This window comes from Myotis yumanensis, unplaced genomic scaffold (genome assembly GCF_028538775.1).
Source record: "Myotis yumanensis isolate MYYU_CA2020_CCGP unplaced genomic scaffold, mMyoYum1.0.hap1 SCAF_8, whole genome shotgun sequence".
In the NCBI taxonomy this organism is placed as follows: domain Eukaryota; kingdom Metazoa; phylum Chordata; class Mammalia; order Chiroptera; family Vespertilionidae; genus Myotis; species Myotis yumanensis.
This window is the reverse complement of record NW_027223759.1, coordinates 76,466,238-76,491,258: the sequence shown is the minus strand read 5'-3', so window position 1 is coordinate 76,491,258 and position 25,021 is coordinate 76,466,238. Positions and strand designations below refer to the sequence as shown.

The 25,021-nt window shown below is 48.8% G+C and overlaps 1 protein-coding gene across 2 annotated transcripts in view; it reads left to right on the top strand.

Annotated features, from left to right (window-relative positions):
• MGAT5 (alpha-1,6-mannosylglycoprotein 6-beta-N-acetylglucosaminyltransferase) overlaps positions 1-25,021 on the top strand; it is a 360,895-nt gene that overhangs the window by 328,410 nt on the left and 7,464 nt on the right. For both annotated transcript variants that reach the window (XM_070423098.1, XM_070423097.1), the window contains exons 14-16: positions 5,416-5,532; positions 10,705-10,779; positions 20,973-21,130. In XM_070423098.1, the coding sequence (XP_070279199.1) occupies positions 5,416-5,532; positions 10,705-10,779; positions 20,973-21,130 (350 nt within the window). The remainder of the gene's footprint in view (positions 1-5,415; positions 5,533-10,704; positions 10,780-20,972; positions 21,131-25,021) is intronic.

Below are 25,021 nucleotides of genomic sequence, written 5' to 3'. Positions count from 1 at the left end.
ATTGAATCCAGTATGTGTTCTGACAGGGAACCAAACCCCCAACCTTTTGACGATGCTCCAACCAACTGAGCCACCCAGCCAGGGCTTGCCCGTTTATTTTTACCATGTATCAGTGGATCTTGCCTGTAGCAACTATTACTGTGGTGCTCTAATGGTGATTTTCTTTTCCCTCATCATGGTTTCTTTTTAATGCATCAAAAGCAAGGAAACCCATCTCTTTCCTTACTACAGTTTTTATAGACAAGCCTTTGAGAAATGATTGATCTTAGACTGTGTTGACAACTGGCACCTTTTCATTAGTGATAATTCTAAAGATTTTGATGCCACTTTGTTAAAAGTGAGTACATTTTCCTGAAAAAAAAACATACAAACAAAAACAAATGTAGGACAATTAGATTCAGTCTAACTATTCCCAGTGAATTATGTAATACTAGAGGCCCATTGCACAAAATTCATGCACTTCGGGGGCGGGGGGGCCTTCCTCAGCCCAGCCTGCGCCCTCTCGCAGTCCAGGAGCCCTCAGGGGATGTCCAACTGATGGCTTAGGCCCGCTCCCCCCTCGGACATCCTTAGTGCTGCTGTGGAGGTGGGAGAGGCTCCTGCCACCGCTGCTGCACTTGCCAGCTGTGAGCCCGGCTTCTGGCTAAGCAGTGCTCCCCCTGTGGGATTGGGCCAAAACTGGCTCTCCAACATCCCCCGAGGGGCCCAGGATTGTGAGAGGGCTCAGTCCAGGCCAAGGGACCCCACCAGTGCAAGATTGGGGCTGGGGAGAGACTCGGGAGGTTGGCCAGCTGGGGAGGGACCGCGGGAGGGCTCCAGGGCGTGTCCAGCCCATCTCACTCAGTCCCAATCACTGGACCCCAGCAGCAAGCTAACCTACTGGTTGGAGCATCTCCCCCTGGTGGTCAGTGCATGTCATAGCAAGTGATTCAATCTAACTATTTCCCAGTGAATTATGTAATACTTAATTACATAGCCTTAGCATATCATTAGCATATTATGCTTTGATTGGTTGAATGGCTGACCGGTCGACCAGACACTTAGCATATTAGGCTTTTATTACATAGGATTCCAGAGACCAGATTAGCAGTATGAAGTTATTGAGAAAAGTATGTTCATTATTTTCTATCAGGTGTCACCATTTAGTAATTTGCTTTTTGTTGAGATCACGGAGGGTTTCATTCTTCAGTACTTAAAAGGAGACAGGCCTTGGAGCTTCCCCAAGTCATTTAGTTCCTCCTGGCCCTTTAGAGATGAGACTGGTTACAATGGCTCTGTGGGATCTTTCAGCGGTCACTTAGCAGGTGACCTCACACCAGTGACTCCATTGGTCCTGGCTCTCAGGTCACCTCACACAGGTGACTCCATTGGTCCTGGCTCCCAGGAAAGCCCGGGATGCAGAAGGTCAGTTGGCAGGTGTGCATGGTGCCCTACAGGGTCCATGGTACCAGTCGCTGCATAATCAATGGAAATGTATAAAAATACTAGTGTAGTTAAGTCAGTGAAGGCAGGAAGCTACCTTGGAGCTGTGCCAGGTGGAGGGTGTGCTGGGTTAACTGAGGAGGGTGGGGAGGAGCCGTGCTTTAAAGGGGAAGAAGAAGAGTGGGGTTCAAGCCTCAGGGGCATGAATGCTAACACGTTGAAAGGAAACCCAAGGTCACTTTACATTATGCAGAAGGGCAGTTTCCATATTCTGTCCAGCTCCTCCTCTGCTGGAGACTCTCAGCCCAGAGAGCAGACTGGAGCCAGCACTATCGCACAGTCTTGAGAGGAGCCAATGAACTTGACCTCATGGCCCATCGGGCCACCCCACTCTGTCCCTTTAGCTCACAAAAGCCCAGAATTTCCCTAAGCAAAGACTTTTAATTGGGAAACAGGTATCAATAATTCTACAGATTTCAAAGGAGCAAAAATCCCTAGAAATTACTTCCCCCTACCCCTGCAGAAAATTTTTAACCGAAGTGTGTATAATTACATAGCTATCTTTTGTGCCAATGCTAGTTTCAAGTTAAGCAACAATTGATTCACATAAATTGCATGTCTCTTCTTTGCCTTCATTCGAAGAAAATGTCTAGATTCTTCTGTTTTAGAGAACAAAAGAAGTTTGTTTTTATTTTTTGCATTGGACCAATTTTTAAAACCACATGTGTGCTAAGGAGAAAAAGTTCCATAATGCCGGAAATAATGTGGTCGGTTTTCAGTATACTTTAAATGTAGTATAAATTGGATTTTTATCTTTATATTAGGAAACATATTAGTAGATTCTCGATCATTTTTATGACATTTTGTAAACCATTAGAAATTCTCTAGCTTCGGGGGGAGGGGTCTTTATTTTTTGTGGATTTTGGGGTTTTTTTTTCCCCATAAAGGGAACTTATGTCCTCCTTGGAGATTTAATAGCCGCTCTGAAGTAATGTCTCACATTTAATAACATTTTCATTACTTTTACAAACTGTACTCCAGTAAATTTACTGATTGATATACAAGGAAGTAACTCAGATCAGATGGTTCTCAATAAATTAACAAGAAGGAACATAACATTCAGAGGGGGAATAATGAATCACAAAATGCCTTACTCCTAAAATTAAGTAACCCTCAATAAACATAAATGCATAAGATTATAATGGCTCTGCATTTTGTATTTTCCAAGCACTTAGAACAGCCTTGTAAATAAGCAGGGGCCTGCAAAGGGCCGGGAGAGGCGCTGCTGTGTGAGTGGCCAGCTGGTGGCACACGTGGCAGCCTGACCTCGCCCTGTTCCAGTGTAAGGATCAGTTATGTAGCTCGTTCTGGGCCAACATGAATATGCTGTGACATTTTGCTCGTTGTCAGGAAAGATCTAATACAGATAGAAGCTCAGTCGGGGATTTTTTTTAGGTTGGCAAGTTGTAAGAGAGCGATGGAAAGACTGGTGTTTACGTTGGGTTTTGTTTGGTCTTTGTATTAAGAACCCAATAGCGTCTTTTAATATCATCACTTGCCTTTCTGTGTAAAGCCAATAAGTTGTTGAAGGGTCTAGATTTGGATTTGCTCAGCCACTTTGTAGCTGCAGTTGTAACCGCCTTTAGGCCTCACAATCCTCCTGGATATACGGGAAACCTGAGAACTGATGCATGTCAAGCAATGAGCACGGTGCCTGGCTTCATCCATATGTACTAAACCTACAGTATGTGCTGAGGGAAGCAAATGCTATTTCCGTAGCTCCCAGCCTGTGGCATTCTGTGGGTTCTATTCCTCACCAGGAGTCTGAGCAGAAGAAGAGGGTTTGTGTTGCGGGGAGGAGAACTGAGCAAGCTAGTGAGAGGCGCGACTCCGCAGAGGAGGCGAGCGAAGTCTGGTGTACCTGCACCTAGGGCACCAGGGAGGGTCTGGGTTTGAGACTCTGACTTGGCCACCCTGAGTAGTTCACGCACACCATCTGTGTGGTAAGATACAAAGAACGGTGACACAAGCCATGAGAGGCGCCGGTTCAATCCCATCCTCTGAGCATATGGGGGTCAGAACCAAAGAAGAGAGCCAGCGTGGCCTCCACGTAAGGGGCCTTGCCCCCAACAGGCCCAGTGCCTCCTTTTATTACACAATGAATAGAACGTCCACTTTTCTCCTCCTGAAGTGAAATATGTAAATAATATGCCTTGCCTGTGTATACAATTTCTAAAAAGGATTCTCTAACTCTAATAGAAGAAAGAAATGAAAGCAAAATAATTTACAATAAGGTAATACGTATCTCAGTGTGCCTGTAGTCAAGAAATACTAATGTGTGCCCAAGAACTACACAGAAGACACATGACATTCACTCCTCTCTCCAGGAATAAGTTTGTATCTAAGAGAAGTAAAACACGCAGCCAAATCTCATCAGCTCTTTGCTTATAACTGACGTGAAAGAGGAGCTAAATGAAAAGTCCCTATATATACAGTTGACATTAATGGGGTGGCTGCAAATGCAGACTGATTTGGGAATGGCATACTGGAGGTTCAGATCCTCCGAGTGAAGTTGACTTTGTGCTGCCGTTTTTTTCTGAAACAACACGGCTTATTGGTGGCGTTCCAAATAAAACAGAGTACAAGCATCCCTGATTTACATGGCGGTTGTGTGCCAAGCAAATTCGGTGTATATTACAGCTGTGCCAAAGAGTCAGGGCTGTGAACCCTCAGGAAAGCCCACCAGGCAGGTGAGAGCTGTGCAGGGTTGGATGCTCTGCCTTGCACACAGCTGTCGTGCACATCACCAGGTGCCTGGCATCCTGGTCTCACCTACCCATTAAGGATGGCACCCCCAGGCTTCGTGAGAACTGAAAACGCTCCCACAAATGCCACGAATGCCCCCTTCACACCATAACCTTAAAGGGAAACAAGAATAAAGCTGAAAACTAATTAGAGGGGTGAGTTTAGCTGTCTCGAAGAATGGGCCCTTTAAGATCTGAGAATCACCAGCGCTCAAACCGGGTTTCTCTGGCCACCCTTTTTTCTCAAAACAAAGCCCTCTTTGGAGCAAACACTGGCCTTACCTTGCTTTTTTGAATGCATATTGTCTTTATAAAAATAGAGTCCTTCATTGTTGTGCTAATGATTACTCCTGAAACCATCCCAAATCCCCTGATTTTCTGGCAGCATTAGTTCTGTCTGTCACCATCACTCATCTCCTGTGACTTTAAGGCCTTGTTGTCTGTCTATTCTAACCAGAGTCTTTTAACTCAGACAGGTTTGATCAGGGTGATTTCAGGGCTGCAATATAATGGAGGGTAGTAAACCTTCATTATTTCTTGGTGCGATATTGGGGGTGAAGTCACTGTGACATCCTCCATGCCTCCTGGTTATGACATGCCAGCTCTTCTTTCCGAGTGGGATTCGAGATGTGGAACCATTGCCGGGTTTGCCTCCCAGACCTCACCGCCTCTGGCAAGGCCATGGCCAACATGCCACCCATCCCAGGGCCTCCAGGAGCCCCTCCAAAGTGCTGGGCCCCATCTCAAAGGGTCCAGGATAGCCCTGGGCATCTGTCATTTAAAACATCCCACATTGATCAATGTTTCTCTCTCATCGATGTTTCTAACTCTCTCTACCCCTCTCCCTTCCTCTCTGTAAAAAATCAATAAAATATATTTAAAAAAAAAAACATCCCACATGAACCTGTTAGGATGATGCTGACTCAGTTTCCTTATCTGTACCTGTTAATGCCTTGCCTACGCATCCAGAAGTTTTGGGTGGGCCCAAGAAATATCCCACTAGCTCAATGGTTTATTGTGACCTACTAATAGTGTACTTAGGAGGTTCTGATGGCCAAGCAAGGGCAGAACAAGTATCTTGTTGCTTGTACAAGTGCAATTTGGTACCATAAAAAGCCTAACACCTCATCTAGCACAGAAGGTTTTTTTTAAAGTGTGTGAGACTGAGGTTTTGTCTTTTCTTTTTTAGCTGACATCTCAGCATCCATATGCTGAGGTTTTCATCGGCCGGCCCCACGTCTGGACTGTTGACCTCGACAATCAGAAGGAAGTGGAAGACGCAGTGAAAGCAATTCTAAGTCAGAAGGTTGTTTCTTTTATTTCATCCCCCCCCTCCTCCCCCACATTTGTAATGTGAACTGAAAAGTGTGGGAAGTATCACAGGCCCTTTGACCAATGAGAACATTTCCGTGTCAGCTTAACTCTGGAATCAGAAAATAGCCAAGCTGTAGGACGTAGCCTGGGGATCTCATGGGTGTTCTGTGAAGTGGAAACAGAGCTGGTGTCCACATGCGTGTGGTTCTGCAAACCCTGTGACAGGACTCCTGGATCCCAGACACAGAAATAGGGGCTCGAATTATAGGACTTGCTTAGTGACCTAATTATGTAGCTCTCACAAACACCCGAAAAGATAGCCTTGCTCTTCTACAAAAACAGTGAGGATAAGGAATATTTAAGGAAATACTGGGACATGTTTTGATATAGCATCTATTCATTTGGCTTTTCTACCTAAACATTTTCTAGAATTTCATATAAGTAACTAACATCTCTGGACTCTCTTGATCAATTCAGCAGACATTTATGAAGTCCCTGCTGCACACTCAGCGCCCTCTGAGCCACTCTAGGGGATGCCCACTTCCATGAACATGGTTGAGGCTGGCTGCCTGCCTGTAGGAAGCTTCCACCATGTAGGAAAGGGTTAAGTTACTCTCTCTCCCACCCCCAGGAATGTCGTGGACTCTGTCTGGTAAACCCTTCCCCTGCACTCATCCTTTCAGAGCACTTTTTCCCATTGTAGTTTTTTAAGAGAAGCTTTATGGGCGTGGCTGAGAAAGACTGTAATCAGACAGCTGGGGTTCAGGTTCCAGCTCTACCACATACAGCAGCACCCCCTCAAGCAGTTATTTAGCCTTTGAGTCTCAGTTTCCTCATCTTTGTTGTAGGCTAATATTATGTACTTTAGAGAACAGTTGTGAAGATTTAGTGAATATAAAGAGCTTAAGTGCAGAGTCTACCACCTGGTATGCGGTTGGTTAGTTTTATTAAGTCAATATTAGTATTACATATATAATAATTTACTGTCCTTATCTTTGTCATTGATAGTCTGGATTTCCACTAGACTCTAAGAAACATGAAAGCAGTGACTATATCTGTCTCACTTTTATATTCTCAAAACCCAGCACACCTGATGGATGGAGAGAGGGAGGAATAGATGTTTGCAGATTATGTTCTGTGCCCATAACAGCATGCAAACAATTGAGGAGTGCAAGTGGAGAGAGATTTCTGGAAAGTGCAGCACATCGAAAGCCTCAGCAGAAATGCATGCCCATGGGGATGGAAGGGCTTCCTTCTTTCTTGAGTCTCCCGGCAACTCAGTAAATTCATTTCCTGGGATTGCCATACAAAGAACCACAAACTCAGTGGCTTAAACCACAGAAATGTATTTCCTCACGATTTTAGAGGCTAGATGTTGGCATGTCCATGGTCCCTTCAACGCCCCTAGTAGAGGACCCTTCCTTGTGTCTTCCACCTTCTGGTGGCTCAGGTGTTCCTTGACTTCAGCTGCTGCACTTGAACCTCTATCTTAGTCATCACATGGCAGTCTCCGTGTGTGTGTGTGTGTGTGTGTGTGTGTGTGTGTGTGTGTGTGTGTCTTCTCTACTTCTTAAAAGGACATCAGTCATACGGATTAAGGCCCATTAAATCCAGGATGACATCATCTTAACTCGATTACATCTACAAAGATCCTGTTTCCAAAAAAAGATCACATTCACAGGTACTGGGAGGTAGGACTTCATCATATATTTTTGGGGACTTCATACAACCCACATACTTAGTTAAGTGCCCATCTCCTTTAAGAGGAGTAATTTAAAAGCTAATATAGAGGCAGAAAATCGTGGATCATGGAGTCCTCCTTTTGTCAAACAAAAGTCGAAGGGGAATGAATGTCTGCTACATAAGGCACTCTGTAGTGGGCACTGAATTCCATCTGCTCACTCCTACATGATGCTGGCCCTGTTCACTCCATGAAACTTAAGTGCTCCACATTATAGAACCCTGTACAACCTTTTTCATCTTATTCCAACCTATGTAGGCCACTTAATGGAAAACAAGTAATTGTAATAGTAGCTGATACAGAGAGAACCTCTTTTTACACATGTAGAGTCTTTCTGTATACCTTTATGAGCTTCATCCCATTCAATTCTTCATTTGAGAAGATTAAGATTTAAGGAAATAAAGTAATTTACTCAAGATCACACAATTAGTAAGTAGTAAAACCTGGATTGACCCCTAGGTTTTTTAGACTAGTTTGTTAAGATTTAAAACAAAAATCATTTAATGAAGTACAATAAAGGGAAAGATAAGGTAGGAAAGAGAGATGAAGTAAGGAATGAGATTAATACCAAAACTATTACCTTTGAAACCCTTCCACTTGTTAGAAATGGATCAGAAATCTGGTGCCAAGCCTTCTCATCTATAACTACAAGATTTAAAATTACACAACAATAAAAAAAAAAAGCAAGAAAACATGACCCATCATTAAGAGAGGAGACATGAATAAAATCAGACCTAGAGATAGCCCAAGAGTTGGAATTATCATATAGCCCCTTTAAAATGCTAAGATCAGTACATTAAAAGACTTGGTGAAAAAGGTGGACAGCGTAAGTGAAGAGAGGGGGAATTTCAGGAGAGAGCTGGAAACTTTTTAAAAGCCAAATGAGAAAATGCTGGTACTGAAAACACAGGTTCAGAAATGAAGAACTCTTTCAGTGGGCTTATCATTGGACAGTACACAGCAGAGGAAAATATCAATGAACTTGAAGACTTCTTAATAGAAATTATCCAGGTTGAAACCCAGAGAGAAAATGGAGGAGAAGGAGGGGAGATAATGGGAAGTTCCCAAAGCCAGCAGGAACCAAACAGTGTGGCCAGCAGGCATCCTTCCTGTGGCCATATGAGTAACATCCCTATTTCCACCAAACAGGATGACCAAGAACTTCTCCCGCTTCTCCACGATGGCCCTGCTTGGGTTTGTCCGTGACTGCATGTGATACCAGCATTTCCTTTCATTCCACTCCTCAAAGAGGCCTGGACTTGTTTTCCAAAGGACTGTCATGCAGAAAACACACTCTCACTCTCACTCTCTCTCTCTCTCTCTCTCTCTCTCTCACACACACACACACACACACACACACACACACACACACACACCCCTCCAACCTGCCTAGCAGCTTCTACGTGAGAGGCTTGCTAGTGTTTTTCAGCCCCAAAACCAGGTTTCTGGAAAGCTTCCCACGCAGAGGCCCTGCTCCCGTCCACAGCAGGGTGGCTAGTGCAACTCAGGGTGGCAGAGATGGCTTACAGATACCATTATTTTTTTTTTGCTTTTCCTTTATAGTAAAATTATTTGGCTATGAATCTTTTAAAACAGTGAATTGGACCACAAAGCAATGAATGAGTCAGCCTCCCTTTGGTTATCTGAGTTTGGTTGCTAGGAGGACACTGGAAGAGCCATTTTTCTGTATTGCATTGAGCCCTTTGAATTAATTAACTTCCGTTTATAGAATGTTCCTGGAATCATCCATTGGTTGAGTAAGTAAGAAAAGAAAGGTTTGCATTTGGTATGAAGGGCTACGTACATCTGGGTTTGAAAGGACATAGCAAGCGCAAAAGCTTGAGATGAGAAGACACAAGGGAAGTCAGTTTTTCAAAGTGTTTTGAACTCTTTGGAAATGAATTATCTTGGCACAGAATGACGTCTGTTCTTCTAGAATAATCATGCCCTGATGTTATAATACTTAACGCTGAGCCTCTTTTAATTCTGTCTGGATGGATGTGGGCAGGGATGGTGAGATACAACTTGTCTTGTGTGATGCACCATCTAGTTGTGTGTTTGAAGATATGTCATGAAATTAACAATCATGATTGAAGATTTCAGAAGTAGTGTGTAAATCAGCACACACACAAAAGGAAGAAGATGCCTTGAGACCAACTGCTTGTGTGCTCACAGAAGACTGTCTTCTTGGTCAGTTGTCCCATTTTCAGCCGGCCTCAACTCGTAGATGTTTTGTCCAATTCCTCTACCCAGTAGACTCAAGATAGGCAAGTATAGACTTAGACTTAAGAGGGCAATGGTGAAGGTGCCCTCTATTCCATTGTTGACAGTGCTGTGGGGCTCTCTGAAGCTGTCACACACTGGATTGCTGATGGTTTTCTGCCAAGTGGAATTTCCTTTGCGGTTGCTGATGCTAGCTGGCTGCCCCCGAAGCCCAGGCTTCACAGTGTCGGCACAGGCACTGTGCAGCAGTGACCAAACTCACATTTTGTCCCTTCCCACAGGTATCACATGATTGATCAGACTGCCTCCCCCACCCCAACAAAGCCCCTCTGTGTCTCTGGCTACCTTCAAAGCCTGGCTCCTTAGCCTCGAGATCGCAAGGCTTTTGTGGAAATCCAGTAAACCTCTTCCCTGCCTTGTCTCCAGACTCCATGATCCTGAGCTCTACCCGCCTGCTGTTTTCTTCAGTGTCTAATCTCACATCACTCACTATGCTGAGGATATCTTCCACATCTTGGCCTGCTGGAGTCATAGCTGACCTTAAAAGCCCAGCATAAGTATAAGTCGGCTTCGGCCTTCCAGCCTCCCAGGACCCTCTACATGAACTCTTTGTGGCACTATATACACCCTGGTTTTTCACCACATGTCAGTCTCACCTACAAAAGTAGAACAATGCTTTTGTCACTGTGGTGGGGCCTTAAACCACTCATCGCAGGCCTTTCTCAGAGCAGTGGGCATGCATTCATTCAGCAGATGTTTGAGTGCATGTTGAGTCCACACAGGTGCCACACTGCTCGGCACTGAGAGCAGCCATGGATGCTGCCCCAAGGGCTTACCTTCTTGAAGGGAATCTCCCCACCATTTGCTGAATGCCTACTCAGTGCTGAGCACTGAACTCATGCTTTACTCCCCTCTCCCCCTATATAATCTTCACCACAGCTTCGAAGAGATAGGTTTTTCTCATCACTGTTTCACACATGAAACCCTGAGGCTCAGAGATGTACGGTAAGTGGCTCAGGGTCCCACAGTTAGTAAAGAGCAGTGAGTGTGTGAACCCAGGACTCTTGACTTCCAAGTTCATAGCCGTAGCCCCTCACAAGGCTGACACAGGCATCGGCACTGAGTGTGAGTCCGAGGAGGACTGGGTGTTGCCTGTTCCTGTGTCTCCCTCTTTTGTGATACCGTGTTCTGTGTCCGCAGATCGAGCCGTACATGCCGTATGAGTTCACGTGTGAGGGGGTGCTGCAGAGAATCAACGCCTTCATTGAGAAGCAGGTGAGGCTCTCCGGAAGTCCATATGTCTCCGTGTCCTGCTTCCTATTAAGGGCGCACCATGTTTCTGGGGTCCTTTTCCTGATTTGAAAGACTCCAGAGGCTGGATAATGGTTTTTTGGAATTCTGAAGCAGGCCCTCTTGTGATCACCCAGGAGTCAGTCTGTCATTGAGGGAAGAATGTTCTTTATGACAGTGGAGGCCAAATGAGAACTGAGGGAAGAAACTGGATGGTCAAGATGAAAACCCGCTTGACCATCACACCTGCACCTGCCCACGCTCTGAGAGGCGTCACAGAGACCTGGTGGGGAGGGGACAATGAGACAGCTCCCTGGTCTTGCCTATGGTCATTCCTTGCCCTAAGTAAGGCCAGGATGGGAGCCTGTGGTTTCTAAGCATTCCTTTAATAAATGTCCTGTCATTCCAAATATGTTAGGACTTCTCAAACATCAAGATGGTTTTCAAACATCTTTTAAAGCATGACCCCTTTTCAAGTGAAACTAGACATGAAACCTAAGTTATATAAAGCAGATAAAAGCAGAACTTTATTTGCACACCAGGGAGGGTCAGGGAGGGTTCGTAAGTCCCATGACCCCATCAGAGTGTGGAAGCTGTGGCCCATGCTCATGGAAGTAAAGGCCAAGCTTGTCACTGCTATCATTTATAACAATTTAATTCCTTAGACTTCAAAAGCAACACGGAGCTAGAAATAGACAGACTGAGAGCCCCTGTGGGTAGTGGAGTATGAACTCCTTGACCAGAGTCCAGAAATAGGGGCTCCTCTTCAAGGGCAAAGCAGAGGCCTTGGGGTGATCAAGAAGCCTTTACACAATAAGGGGTGAGGATTGTGCAGCCTCAAATGGAAACGGTACATTGAAAATGTAAGAGGCAAAATCACGTGCCCAATGTAGGCTTCAGAGGAACGATTTGGGTTGACGGAGTGGTGAGCTGTGGACAGGCCTGTGCTGCTGCCGGACAGAGAGAGCTGAGGGCGGAGGCTGCAGGGCGGCAGTCTGGGCTTCTGATTTTTGGGGGGACCCACGGGATGGTACGCTCTGCAGCCAGCCACCTGGGCCCCAATCCCAGCACCACGACTTTCTGGTCCTGTGACTTAGGTGTGTTACTCAGCTTCTGCCTTAGTTTCCTCCCCTTTGAAATAAGAATAGTAATAGAATGGCTAGGGCTGATGTGGGCATTAAATGTGAGCTAGTACATGGGAAGTGCTTAGATCAGGGCTGGCACAGTGCTCAATAAATGCAAACTAATATGCTGATTGCTCATACATTATAGCATGTGTAATATTGTATTATATTCTTACATAAGTGTGTTTTATTATTATAATACGTTATACAGTATTACCCATCAGACTTCACCACGAGAGTTAAGCATTTGAATTATTATCTTTCAGTTTTTGTATGACACCTAAATTAAGAATGACAGTATAATCATCCTAACCCTCACAGCCATTTACCTACAGACTCTCTGCCATGTATGCCACGCTCACCATCTCATTTAATTCTCACGTAATCCTGGGAGGTGGCAGGAGCAGCCCCATCCTCTGGACACTCACATTCACAGGGCTCACAACCCTGGAATCAAGGCGGATGCTGGGCCGGTGGGAGCTCAGGCTGCACCCACGGCATTGTGGGGCCAGGCCACAGCAGGTGGCCCAGAGCTGTGCTGCCCATGTTCTCAACCCAGGGAGCTCGAGTCCTTCCTAAAGGGGGGCAGGACTCTGTGACCTGCCCCGGCAGTGAGTTTTAAGACGGCTCTTACCAACAGCAGGGGAGGCTTCCTGAGGTTCTACCAGGATCCCCGCTCCTGGACCCCACCTCCTCTCCTGTCTCCACTTCCTCTCAGGGAAAAGGGCTACTCACCACCACAACTGAAAAGACTCTTTATCAAGTTTATTCGAAGGCTTTTATTTCTTTCTTTCCTAAGACTCTTGAATCCCAGCTAGCCCTTAAAAGTCCTTATGTGACCTGTTCTCTGAAAATCTATTACTCGGCTTCCTTTCGGACACAAAGGCCACACTCCCCAAACCTTGCTAAATGCTGCCTGATGCAGGGGCCATGCCAGCTTGCTCACCTCTCAATGCCACGTTCCTGGGCCTCTGCCTGGCACACAGTAGGTGCACGATAACTCCCCATTGAAGGAATGAATGAGTGGGTGAGAGGCTGAGTTTGGTTTGTTTTGTTTGTTTTTCATGTGTACCAGGAAGCTCATCTTGGACCTATGATTAGAAAACAGGTCACTTAGACATGCTGGTGAAACTGCCCTTTCACTCCACCTCCTGGGTGGGACTTCTCTGCAGAGCTCTGTGATTCACAGACACCCAGAGCTCTTTCTTGCCTGCTGCTGTTCATTCATCCGCTCTGCAAAGATGTCAGCTGTGTGCTGTGAACCCCCAGCCCTGTGCTGTGGACTCCCGGCCATGTGCTGGGAGTTGGGGAAGCAAAGATGTCCAAGAACTAGCCCCTGTCCTCAGGTAGCTTCAGTTGTCACAGAGAAGCCAGTCAGAGCCACAGGCCACGCCTCTGGTGTAGGTTACGCCTTGTGATAGTGATGTGACCAGGATGCTTTGGGGTGCTTGGCTCAGATTCTCTCCCGAGGTATTTGCAAGAGATGAGTCCTGGAGGCAGACTGGGGCTACGGGGAGGATGGAGGAAAAAACGAAGAGAAATGGAGGTGAATTATTGGAACTTTAGTTGTGGCTGAAGGGAGAGGCGGATGAAGGATGAGGCTGGAGGAGGAGGCAGATCATACAACGACGCTGAGGCTCAGCCGAAGATTTCAGATTTGATCGTGGGACAACCGGAAGTAAAGGCTTTACAGCCAGGTGAGGGCCGTGATGCTTTCAGACTGAGGTTTGGGAAAATCACTCTAAGCATCTTCCAGGTGTTTCTTATTAAGCATCTCCCGGTGCTGCAAAAGGCAGTAAAGGGGCTGTTCTGAGTTTACCCCCGGCCTCTGAGGGTTTCATTGATGCCGTCAGTTCCCAGCTCCACAGGGAAGGTAAAGCCAGAACCCCACTGGCTGGCAGATGGGTCCTCTGCCTGGAACGACCGCCTCTGGCCCCAGCCGGAGCTTTGGGGTTTCTTGTGTTTGCAGCTAGAGGGCCATATTCAAAGAGCAGTGGGGCTCAGAGCGGTGTGTCTGGTTTGAACAAGAAACCTCAAGCTCTGAAGAGGTGGTAGCCCCTCACGCTTCCCTAGGGGCCGCAGCTCTAATTAGGCTGATTTCTGCCTGCAAGTCCTCCTGTGATCTGCAGGGAACAAGGAAGCTTTCATCCCAGAGCCCTTTCAAAGTGCCTGTCAGCTCCCCCGGCAGCTGGAGCAGAGGGAGCCGATTGGCAGCAATTGCAAGAGCCCCGGGCTGCAGCGTGCGGTGGAGCTGCTGGCAGCAGGGAACCTGCCTCCAAGCCCGCCAAGCCCGCTGGAGCCCCCAACGGAAAGAATCCTGGCTCCGGGGAAACCGCCTGCTTTCCCCTTCAATGTCCTTGCCTCCCCTGCGCTGTACTAAAATGCTGATTTGGATTGCAAGCTCTTTTAAGTCGTCTCTCTAACTGAGGCCGTCTCCAGCAGCAGGGGTTGGTGGACAGGCCACAATCCCTGGTGATCTGAGACCAAGAGCACTGTCTTCCCTCACCTGAGCGGGTCCAGGCTGTGACGGCTCTCAGTGTGCATTTCCTGGGAGAGACTTAGGTATCTGCCTCGAGCCAGAGAGTAAACAGGTTCTTGTAAAGTAATGTTCAGATTGGTTTCTGAAAACCATACCTATGCTCTTCGACACTATTTCCTACTTGCGGTATAGACCCTGTAAATATGGAGGGTGATTGTGCTCCTATTATTTTGCAAAGCGCTGTGTAATTCACGTGAAAAGCGTTTTGGAGATAGGGAAGAAAAAAAGGAGTTAACTCCAGGAGCCACTGTGGAATCAGCTTTAGGTCCGGGAAATGGGCTCATTGGAGCCCATCTTGAACCCCCTGGGGAGTAAGGACACAGCTGGTGGTGAATCTGGATAGTGGCAGGAACAGTGGAGGTGACAGGCTGCAGGGCAAGAAGGAAAGGAATTGAAAAGCGAAGAGGTTATCACTAGTGTGGGGAATGTTTGCTGTTTGCCCAGCCATTGCTGATCCCAGCGAGATTGGGCAGGTAATGATTGAGCAGCGAAGTTTCCTAACCTCACTGCTTTTTCTCTTCTGTGCAGTGGGGATCATACTCCCTACCCCTTAGGGCTGGTGGAGGAATCGGTAGATTAATAAATACATGTTTAGGGCTAATACAGTGCCTGACACAGAATAAATACTCTGAAGGCCTTAGCTACTCACCACTAAAGGAGCCCAGAAACTAACCAAGATGTGTTTTTCAAACAGCCTCATTGAGGTATAGTTGTCAAACCTTAAAATTCACTCCTTGTAAGGATGCAATTCAGTGTTGTTGTTGTTTTTTTAATAAATTGATAGTTGTGCCGTCACCTTGACAGTCTAGTTCGATAGCTTCATCACCCCGAAAAGCTCATTTGTGCCTGTTTGCCGTTGGTCCTTGCTCCCTGACCCGAGCCCCAGGAAATGCTGATCTGTTCTGTCTCTGTAGACGTGCCTTTGCTGGAGACTTCCAGCTTCTTTTCCTCAGCATAATGTTAGGTTCATGCACGTTAGCATGGATCTGTGCCTCATTCCTTCTTCATCGCAGACTAGTATTCCATTGTATGGATGTACCGCAATTGTTTATTCACCGGTTGGTAGACATTTGGGCTGTTCCCACCATCTAGCTGCTGTGAACATTCACGTGCATGTGGACGTACATTTTCCTTTCTCCTGGGCCGACTCCTAGCCATCGAAGGAGATGGAATGTGAGAGGTTTAAGTCTGACTCTTTCCAGAGAGAGCTTGTTGGCATTGATTTACATGCGTGGAGATTGTTCTTGGAGATCAGTCACCACAGCTTAGTTCCCAGCCACCTTCTCTGTTGCCCCGGCGGGGAACACACTCTCCCACCACTGAGAATCAGCCCCAGGGGCACCCATGGATGGACTTCACTCCTTTTGAGGACAGCACAGGCTGAGAATGGGGGGTGCCAACAGGCAACCGAGATATGTTAAATCTGGTCAGTCAGTATTTATTGAGCACGTCTTCTGTTCCTGGATTTCCAGCTGTGACATAAATAGTAAATGTGTCCCTTACCCTTCAAATAACTGGCCAAACTTGGCCTGAACCCCAATTTCATGATCTAGAACTTGTCCCTACCCCCCACGCCCCGCTTTTTTTCACAAATTCCTGCTCTTACTCTTAATCCTGCCTCCAGATCTATATCTGAACCTATCTTTTTGTTTCCAGACAATCCGTTTGCACCTGATGTGTCATGGATGAGTAACCCTGTTAAGGGTTTGGTTGGACTGGGTAGCTTGTGGAAAGGATCCCATCCTCTACACCCAAGGGAGGGACTGCCCCTCCACTGAGGGCTTCTCTCTGGGGAGGAGCCCACCCCCTCTTCTCTAGCTCTCTTGGTATTTTTTTGAATAACGTTGTCACCATTGCTGTCACTTAGCCTTTGTTACAAAAGCAGCAGCACCCTTAACTTTTTTGCAATAAGTTGGTGTTCATTTGTTCAGAACATTGCTTTTTCTATAAATTTGTGTTAATAAACTCTTCTCATTACAATTACTGCAGGAAATTTTCAGAATAGTCAAGCAAATTTAGGGAAATTTGGTGACTGGTTGAAATAATTGTTCTGTGTTCTGAGTGGGCTCATTAACCAGATTGGAAATTACTATTTATGTTTCATTCTGTGTGTATAAAGCCTCTCTTGGTTACAATATTGTTCTTTTCTACTTCTGCCGAAGCTCCAAGATGCCAAACCATTAAATTCAGTTCAACAGCCCTTTATTGAGCATCAGTTATCTGCAAAGCACCCTGTTAGTGATAAGCCACTAACTCCTATTCAGCCTACAAAACCCATCTAAAATCCCCTATTATCTGGAAGCCTTCTCTGATCGCTACCACCATCACCCTTCCCTTTCCCCCCAGAGTTAATTCTTTTTCTCCTCTGAGTGACTGGTGCATTCCTGTTTGGACGTCTGTTTTGTACTGTTCTTTAATTTTGTTCATGTTGGCCTCTCTTACTGTGCACGGAGCCTTTGAGCCAGAGCCCGTGCTTCATTCATGTTCCTGTTTCTTGCACCTCGGGAAGATTTGAACAGTCATTTGTAAAGTTTTGAGTGGATGATGAGAAAGTTTTGAGTGGATGATGAGAAAGCATGTGAGACATGAGTGATGGAGGTTTGCTGAACAAAGAAGCCAGTCTGGTCTGAAGCCATAGTCTCCCTGCTACATGGTCCCATAGCCCCATAGCTGCTTGCCTCTGCCTTTGCTGTGCTCCTGCTCTCTGATCTCAGCACAGCAGATCCTGCCACTCTGCTGTCACGTGGGGTGGGGGGAAGGGGGGCGGGTGGAGATCTGAAGTGGGGCCCCTAAGGACTCCACCACCTGTAGGTTCTTGATTTCCCGGAAGAGAATCCAAGAGCCAGTCCGAGTGAGAAGGAAAGCAGGTTTTATTTAGGTTGAGAGAAAGAGGCCAGGTCAGGGTCCCTGGAGACAGGATGAGGGTGAGCCCGGAGCTGACTGCACCCACTGCTCCCCTGGTTGTGCATTCCTGTGTGGGCATCTGGGAGGGAAGGCGCCTGCGAAAGAAGAGCAAGGACACATCCTAGTGGCCACAGCGAACTCGAGAGTGAGTTGCGCCGGGCCGGCCAGTCAGTGCATGGCATGTATTTGTGTGTTTCCAGGGCTGGGTTGTTTCTGAACTTGGTGCCAAATTCTGCCTCCACCTCTGATTGGGGCAGGGGGACCTTGTTCCTACACAAATATGGTCCTTTCTGAAGTGTCCTGGCTTTGGCCCCCTGTCAGTTTTCATTATAATGAAGGTATAATGAGCTTTGGGGTCGGTCTCTGATCAATTTTTCCTCCATCTTGGATTGACCTGGTTTTCGCCAGTCCTTGCTGTTGTTGACTTCTGCAACTACACACCCCCCGCCACAAACTGTTTCCCTTTGATAGTTTACCTGCCTATGATGTGATGTGGGCTCCCACTTCCTCACTCCCCCGTGAGGGTTTTCCCCAGCTTCTTTCTGTCCTGCCCCATTCCCCTCCCAGAACTCCACAGTGGCTCCATCTCACTCTGAGGATGAGACAAAGCTTTACCTGGACCCCAAAGCTCTGTGTGTGCTGATCCCTGGAACCCCCTCCCCCCAGACCCTGTCTCCTACTTCTGGCCTCCAACACACACTCTGCTCAACCCTACAGAATTCTCTGCTCCTTTTGGAACCTGCTTGACACTCCATCATCAGAGCCTCTGGTCTTGGTTTCCGTCTGTCCGGAATGTTTTTCACAGATACTTGTGTGGCTCCCTCTTTTACTTCCTCCTGTCTTTTCTTAAGTGTCACCTTCTTGGCCCTGGCTGGGTAGCTCAACTGGTTTGAATGTGGTCCTGATACACCAAGGTTGTAGGTTTGGTCTCCCTTCAGAGCTCATGCAAGAATCAACCAATGAATGCATCAATATGTGGAACAACAAATCTCTTTCTCTCCCTCTACCTCTCCCTCCCTCCCACTCCTCCTTCCTCTAAATAAACTAATTGATTAATTAAAATGTCACCTTCTCCATAATGCCTTATCTGGACCCTCTCATCCCCCACATCTCCATCCCTTTTCCTCACTTCATTCTTTTGAGAGCACTTATTATCTTTTAACATATTATTTATAATTCATTTCTCTGTTTTTCTGTCTCCCCCATTGACGATAAGCTGTATGAAGACAGGGGTTTGGGTTCCTTTTTAGTTTTCCACTGAGTCACCCCCAAGGGCCTAGGAGAGTGCCTTGCACACAGTGACAGTAAGAGCCAACTGCAGATGGTGCTGTTTATCTCAGGTACCTTTCTGAGCACTTTACGCATTATAATTAATGTAATCCCTTCTACAGCTCTAGAAAATTGGTATTTTCTGCATCAGATACCTTTCTGAGCAAAAACTGAGGCAAGATTATGTAACTAGCCAAGATCATTCTGCTAGTAAGTGGAGGAGCTAGATTCAAGCCCAGGCAGTTTGAGTTCTGAACCCTTATGCTTTCCTGCTTCCTAGCCAGTATTTTGTTGAATGAATGAGTGAATGAATGAGTGAGTGAATGAATGAATGAATGAATGCGTGAGTGAGTGGACGAATGCTTACGGCGTAGAGACCGGTTGGCATTGCCATGGTAGCCTAGGCTGAGGTTGGTTGACTGAAACAAGACCTCCAGCCTCCCATGAGCACCCGGGGCCTTGATCCAAGGGTGAGAAGAAGCTTGTGAAGGGGCCTGGGCAAAGAGATGGCTCTCGTGGAGAAATTGTTATACATACTCCAGGCAACTCGACCTCTTACCTCTGGACTGTGGCAGCAAATAATGGTCGACCTTAGAATATTACCCTTAACATTTCTAGGTGCCTCTTAAAAGCCGCCTCACTTTAGCTCACAGGAATTACATCAGGACTGAAGGACAAGTGGTATTCTCCATTTTAGATGGGATAGCAGGCAGAGAGCTCAAGGGATGTCAGTGAAGTCCCCCAGCTGGGACTGTAACTGTAGCCCAGATCCCCACACTCCTTCTGCCTTACCTGGTCCCATGCTTACTGGGAACACCTTCAGGCCTTCCTCGCTTCAGTTTTAAGGCTTAAGAAAGTCCTGCTGCTATTTTTACTCTTGGCTTCCAAACAGACTTCTGAGAGGATGCCAGCCCCCCAGTGAACCTGAGTAAGCATGCCTGGGGCCCGTGTGCATGTGTACTTGCGCTGAGCTCTCCGTTGAAGGGACGTAGAGGCGGTCGGCTGCAGTGGTCTACTGAGAAGTGAGCAGATGGGACAGAGCCACCCTGCAGCAGAGCTTTGAGGGCACTTGCTTTGTGCAGACTTCATGGTGCCATGTAGCCCCCGCTTCTCAGATGCACAGGCATCTCCTCTACGAGGGACAGGAGGAGGGGTGAGCACTTGTGGTCCACCTGCTGTTTGCCAGCCTTCCGCTCAGCTCCATCGCTAAGTCAGCATCACTTTCCACAGATGAGTGATGGAGCCCAGACCAGACTGGCTAGCGTGCCCAGAGCACCCCAGGGACAGCGTCAGATCCAGCCTCCTAACTTGAAGTGCCTTCCTTGGCCACATCACCTCCTAATCTAACACGGCAGAGTCTTTCTCCTCATTTATTTTGTTCCTGGGACTGCTTCCCATACCACAAGAGGCTAAAAATGAATAAGGAGCAAAGTTTCTAACTGCCTGTAGGTGTCATATAAGGAAAGACATTCTGTGGTGTGTTTTTTGTTTTGTTTTGTTTGTTTTTAAGAAAAGCTCTATGCCTGGCCAGCATGGCTCAGTGGTTGAGCATCGACCTACGCAGCAGGAGGTCACGGTTCGATTCCTGGTCAGGGCACATGCCCGGGTTGCAGACTCGATCCCCAGCAGGGGACGTGCAGGAGGCAGCTGATCCATGATTCTCTCTCATCATGGATGTTTCTCTCCCTCTCCCTCTCCCTTCCTCACTGAAATCAATAAAAACATTTTAAAAAGAAGCTCTACAGCCAGTATTGGAGCCTCCAGCCTTGGAGGACTTCCAGTTCCCCACCCTAATCCAGGGTTAAATTCTCACGGGGCTTCTAGTGATGTAGATGGCTGGTCTGACCCAGGCTTCTCTGGTTGTTCGCCTATCCCATGCACTTACACAGTAGGCTTTGGTGTATGTTGGATTTAAAATCTACTTGTCTTAATACTTAAAGGCTGTCGAAGTTATCAGATGTCTCCTGAAGGTATATAAACAAAGTAGTTTGCATTAGCCCAGCCCACCCGGGTCCTCCCTAGACCTGCTAGTTTCCTCCACTCCCTCTAGATCCCGGAAACGACAGGCCCTACCCCATTCTGAGCTCCCACACCGGTGCCAGGGTGCCTCCCTGATGGGGTGCAGGTTACCTCACGTCCTACCACACGTCCTCAGACAGTTTCCCTAGCTGTTGAATTAGGACGGCATTGTAACTGTTTTCAGCCAACAAGCCCTGAGCCCAACCAAGGCTCCCCTTCCCTGTTCCCTGGCAGCAGCCGCCTCCCCTGTGGGCTGCTTGGCAGGCTGGGGATTGCAAGTTTCAGCTCTGATCCCTTGGCTAATGGCTTTGTTGTCATTCCAGGACTTCTGCCACGGGCAGGTGATGTGGCCGCCCCTCAGTGCCCTGCAGGTGAAGCTTGCTGAGCCCGGGCAGTCCTGCAAGCAGGTGTGCCAGGAGAACCAGCTCATCTGTGAGCCATCTTTCTTCCAGCACCTGAACAAGGACAAGGACCTGCTGAAGTGAGTGCTGGAGTGGGGCGGGGCGGGGCGACCCAAGCAGGATGAGGTTCCATTTCCAGGTTCGTGGGCTGTGGGGAAAGATGTGGGGAGGTGAGCAGGTTGCAGCACAATCCCCCCAGAGAAAGTTAGCGGCATTTTTATTGTTAGGTGGATGAGGTCACCTGGCATGCCGATATATTTAGAATTCGAATGAGGGCATTTTATTTGCATAAGTAATGTCATGTCTGAGCTTGAAGATTGTGGGAGGTGTTCACTTTGCTACTGTCATAGCCGAGAACCATAGGAGCGGAGGTGGGCACAGAACCACAGCAGTCTGAGACGTGCAGGTGGCGGGTGAGCCTTGTGCCCTAGAGTGAGGAAGGAAGGAGAGACATGGGCAAGGAGCTGGCAAGAGCTGCCTACAGCAAAGTCCACGCCACCTTCCCCTCTTGCAGCCCGTCCCTGTTTGCATGTTTGTCCAGCTCCTCTGGTATGAGCAGGCCTGACCCTGCCAGGTCCCTCGGCAGGAGGTGGGTGTGGTGGGCACCGGAACCTGGGCCAGCCTACGCCCAGGAGGGGCCGTCTGGATTGCATGAGCTTTTGCCCTCGTGCTTGCATTGTTTTTACTGACGCCACTCACTTCCCTCTGCATTGGCATTTTGAGTTTGGCAGTTGCAGTTCCCAAATTTCCATGGGAGGTTTCTTTGACCTCTGACTCATGGCCCCCTCCGCAGAGCAGTGGTCTGTCCCTGTCTCAAAGGGTGTTTAAGGAACACAGTAGCCTCTGGAGCGAGGCGTGCCTGGCCCCGCTCTGGCTTCGTGCCTGTCGGAGAACAAGGTCGGCCACCATGGTCACCCGTGCACAGTTGTCTGAGCTGGCCTGGTCATTACTCTCAAGTATAAACCCATTCTAGAAGAGCACGTGGCTCTGGCGTCTCAGCTGCAGGGAAGCCCTGCCAAGGAGGGATGTGGGAGACGGACGCTCTCTTCCTGCCCAGACCAGGCTCCCCATCAACCTAAAGGCCAGGCCGGGCCAGTCAGTGCAGTGCTGCTGTGGTGAAGTCTGGGAGAGGGAGCGGTGCTCTGGGATTTATGGGAAGCCGGTAATGGTCCTAGGAGCTTCCATTTCCACAGCACACATCCCGGATTCTGGGGCCCAGCAGGGGCTTCCCCCCGGCTTGTCTTAGGAACAGCTCCGGCAGCAAAGTGGCTTTCTGAGAACCCCCAGTGTCTATGCATCAGAGCCTGGACTTGCTGGGGGCAGACTAGGGGCTATCCACCCAGAATTGTCTAAATGCCCCCAACCTGTCCCCACAAAACAGGGATGCTGCCGCCCGGGTCCCGTGATCGAGGCCCCACACAGCATGCCTTTCCCCCGGGCACAGGCCTAGGTCCGGTGAGGAGACAGGAAGGGGAGCCAATGGACTAGTCCCCTCTGTCTCCTCGATTTTCTCATCTGTAAAATGGGGACATCCTGGGTGATGGTGAGATGACACGAAGCAAATGGCCCCTCTTCCAGAGCTCTGTGGGGGGAGGGGGAGCAGGCCCCAGGTCACCAGGAGGAGCCAAGAGAGCCAGGCCCCGTGCCATGGGAGTGCCTAACGACTCCCATTGTAGCCATGTGGGTTTCTTCTTGGGAGCCTGCAGGGAATGCTAACATTGCAATAAAGCTGCCTGCAGTTAATTCTCTGAACGTAAGGGCCCTACTGAATGCGTTGTGCCTGCTTTGTAAATGCTGACAGTGTTGTAAAACCCCAGCTGTCTGCCAGCTGTTAGTGCCTCCTCAGCACAAGGCGCCCTGGCCCACCCATGTCCATGGCCAGTTAGCAGTGAGGGGCTCCACACGCCAGCACTGCCTTTCCTGCTCCACCTTGCGGGCCTGGATTGTGACATGAATTGAGCCCTTTGGAGCATCCCATGCCGTCACCTTGAATCGGGAATCGGCAGCTGGTCTTGAGCTCCGGTGCAGGCAGGGCACGGTGTGCGTGCTGCAGGGGCAAGGACCAGCTCCTGTGCACAGAGCATGCGCAGTTCTGACCAAAATGGGTAGACACCCTGGGATGAACCAAGTCCAGGCCGGGGTGGCCCTGTGGGGAGGGCCTCGCTCCATAAGTAGGAACGTGCGTTCACATGAGACCTTGTTTGTGATTTGGCTGCCTTTTCAAGTTGTATCTTGTAAAATATTAGATTATTGAGTTTTTGGAGGATTTTAACTAAGCTTTGGTGCCTGAGAAGAGGCAGTGGCCCTGAGTCAGAATGGTCAAGGGGATCTTGGGGCACTTGGAAGTAGCAGGGTGGCGGGTGGGGGAGGGAGGAACTCCAGGACAGGGACGATGGGAGGGCTAGGCCAGCTACGGCCCCTCACCCTGTGTGTACCTGTGTGTCAGGGGGATGAGCGGTTCTGTCCTCTCAGGAAGTCGGGGGCCCATGGGGAGGCGGCCCTTTGCCCTCTGATTCTTCCAGAGCCATAAAATGTAAACCGAGGCATTGGGCCTCAGGAGCCCTAACTCTGCCCTGTAAGAGAAGCTGGAGAGGCAGCACCCTGCAGGAGGGAAACTAGACCACACCAGGGTCCCCGCGCAGGCGTGAGGGTGTGTGAGCAAGAATGTGTGTGAATGGGTGTGTGTGTCCAGGGGTGACAGACATCACAGGAATACAGAGGCTGGAACAGTGGCGTGCATGCCCTGGAAAGGAAGGGGTCCCCAGTAGAGAGGGGATTGCGGGCTGTGGAGGTCATCTGGGCTCTGGGTACACTCCAAGGATTAGGAAAGTCACCTTACCTCTCTGGTGAATTCGCTCACCAGTTAAGCAGGAATGATGGCATGGCCTTCCTGTGCGGCCAGGGTTGTTGTGGGGCAGGGCCCTGCCGCTGAAGGAGGGAGCACTCCCTGGGGCCAGCAGGTGGGTGGCATCCAGAGGTGGCCAGAGCTATGCCACACCCTGGACCGTGGGAAGACTGTGGTCTCCGACACAATCCCTGGGCAGGCAGGCTGCTCCCACGACCACCCCGGTGAGATGCGCTCACTCACACCAGGAGACTGAGCCTGCGGTCTGAGTCCAGGTGACCAGGGCAGGAGCTTGAGGGTTCTTTGTGGCCACTGACAGTCACAGCCCCTGCCATGGGGTCTGAGGTGAGTTGCAGACATTTCCATGCTCCTGCTTAGCAGGGTACCAGGCAGATGACTCAAAATACGGCAGGTGCTATCATCCTCCTAAACAAAGAGCTGGAGCATACTGTTTGCCAAGGCCGCGTTCCATGTGGAAACTTGAGTGCACATGTGAGCTCGGAGACCCCTCACGGTGGGTTGGCAGCTGGGAAGCTGGGATAGCCTGCGTAGGCTTGGAAACCCTGAATCTGTTCGCTTTTCCTTTAGGCAAGCCATAAAGCCCCACTTCCTGCCTTCGCCTTCCTGCTCCACAACCTTAACCCTCTGCATGCCTCCACCTCCTGGCTGGTGTGCCAAGACCAGAGGTGATGGGGTATTTAGGGAAGTCACAGAGCCCACTGGCGACTGCAGGGGTGAGACAGGAGGGAGCGCTGCCCTCCCCAGCACCGAGCGCCAGGCTGGCAGCCCCAAGAGCCACCAGCATCCCCCAGATGCCCTGGAAATCTCCTGATTAGTGTTGGCAAGGGCGGGGCCAGGGAGGGTGTTAGTTAGCTGGAGGAAGACAAGAGGGGGCTGGAGGAATGGGGCCTGGGGGAGGGAGACCTGGAAGCTTTGCAGGGACAGCAGGAAACCTCGGGGTCCCCAGCTGGACCCTCCCCTGTCCGCAGGAATTGAGACTTCTGTGAATGTCGGAAAATTGAGACAGTTGTCCTGTGTGTCTGTTCACACTGTGGGCAGGGAGGCCGGCGGCCTAGCCCACCCAGTGTCTGCCACGCAGAGGACCATGATGGCGATGATGTTTGTG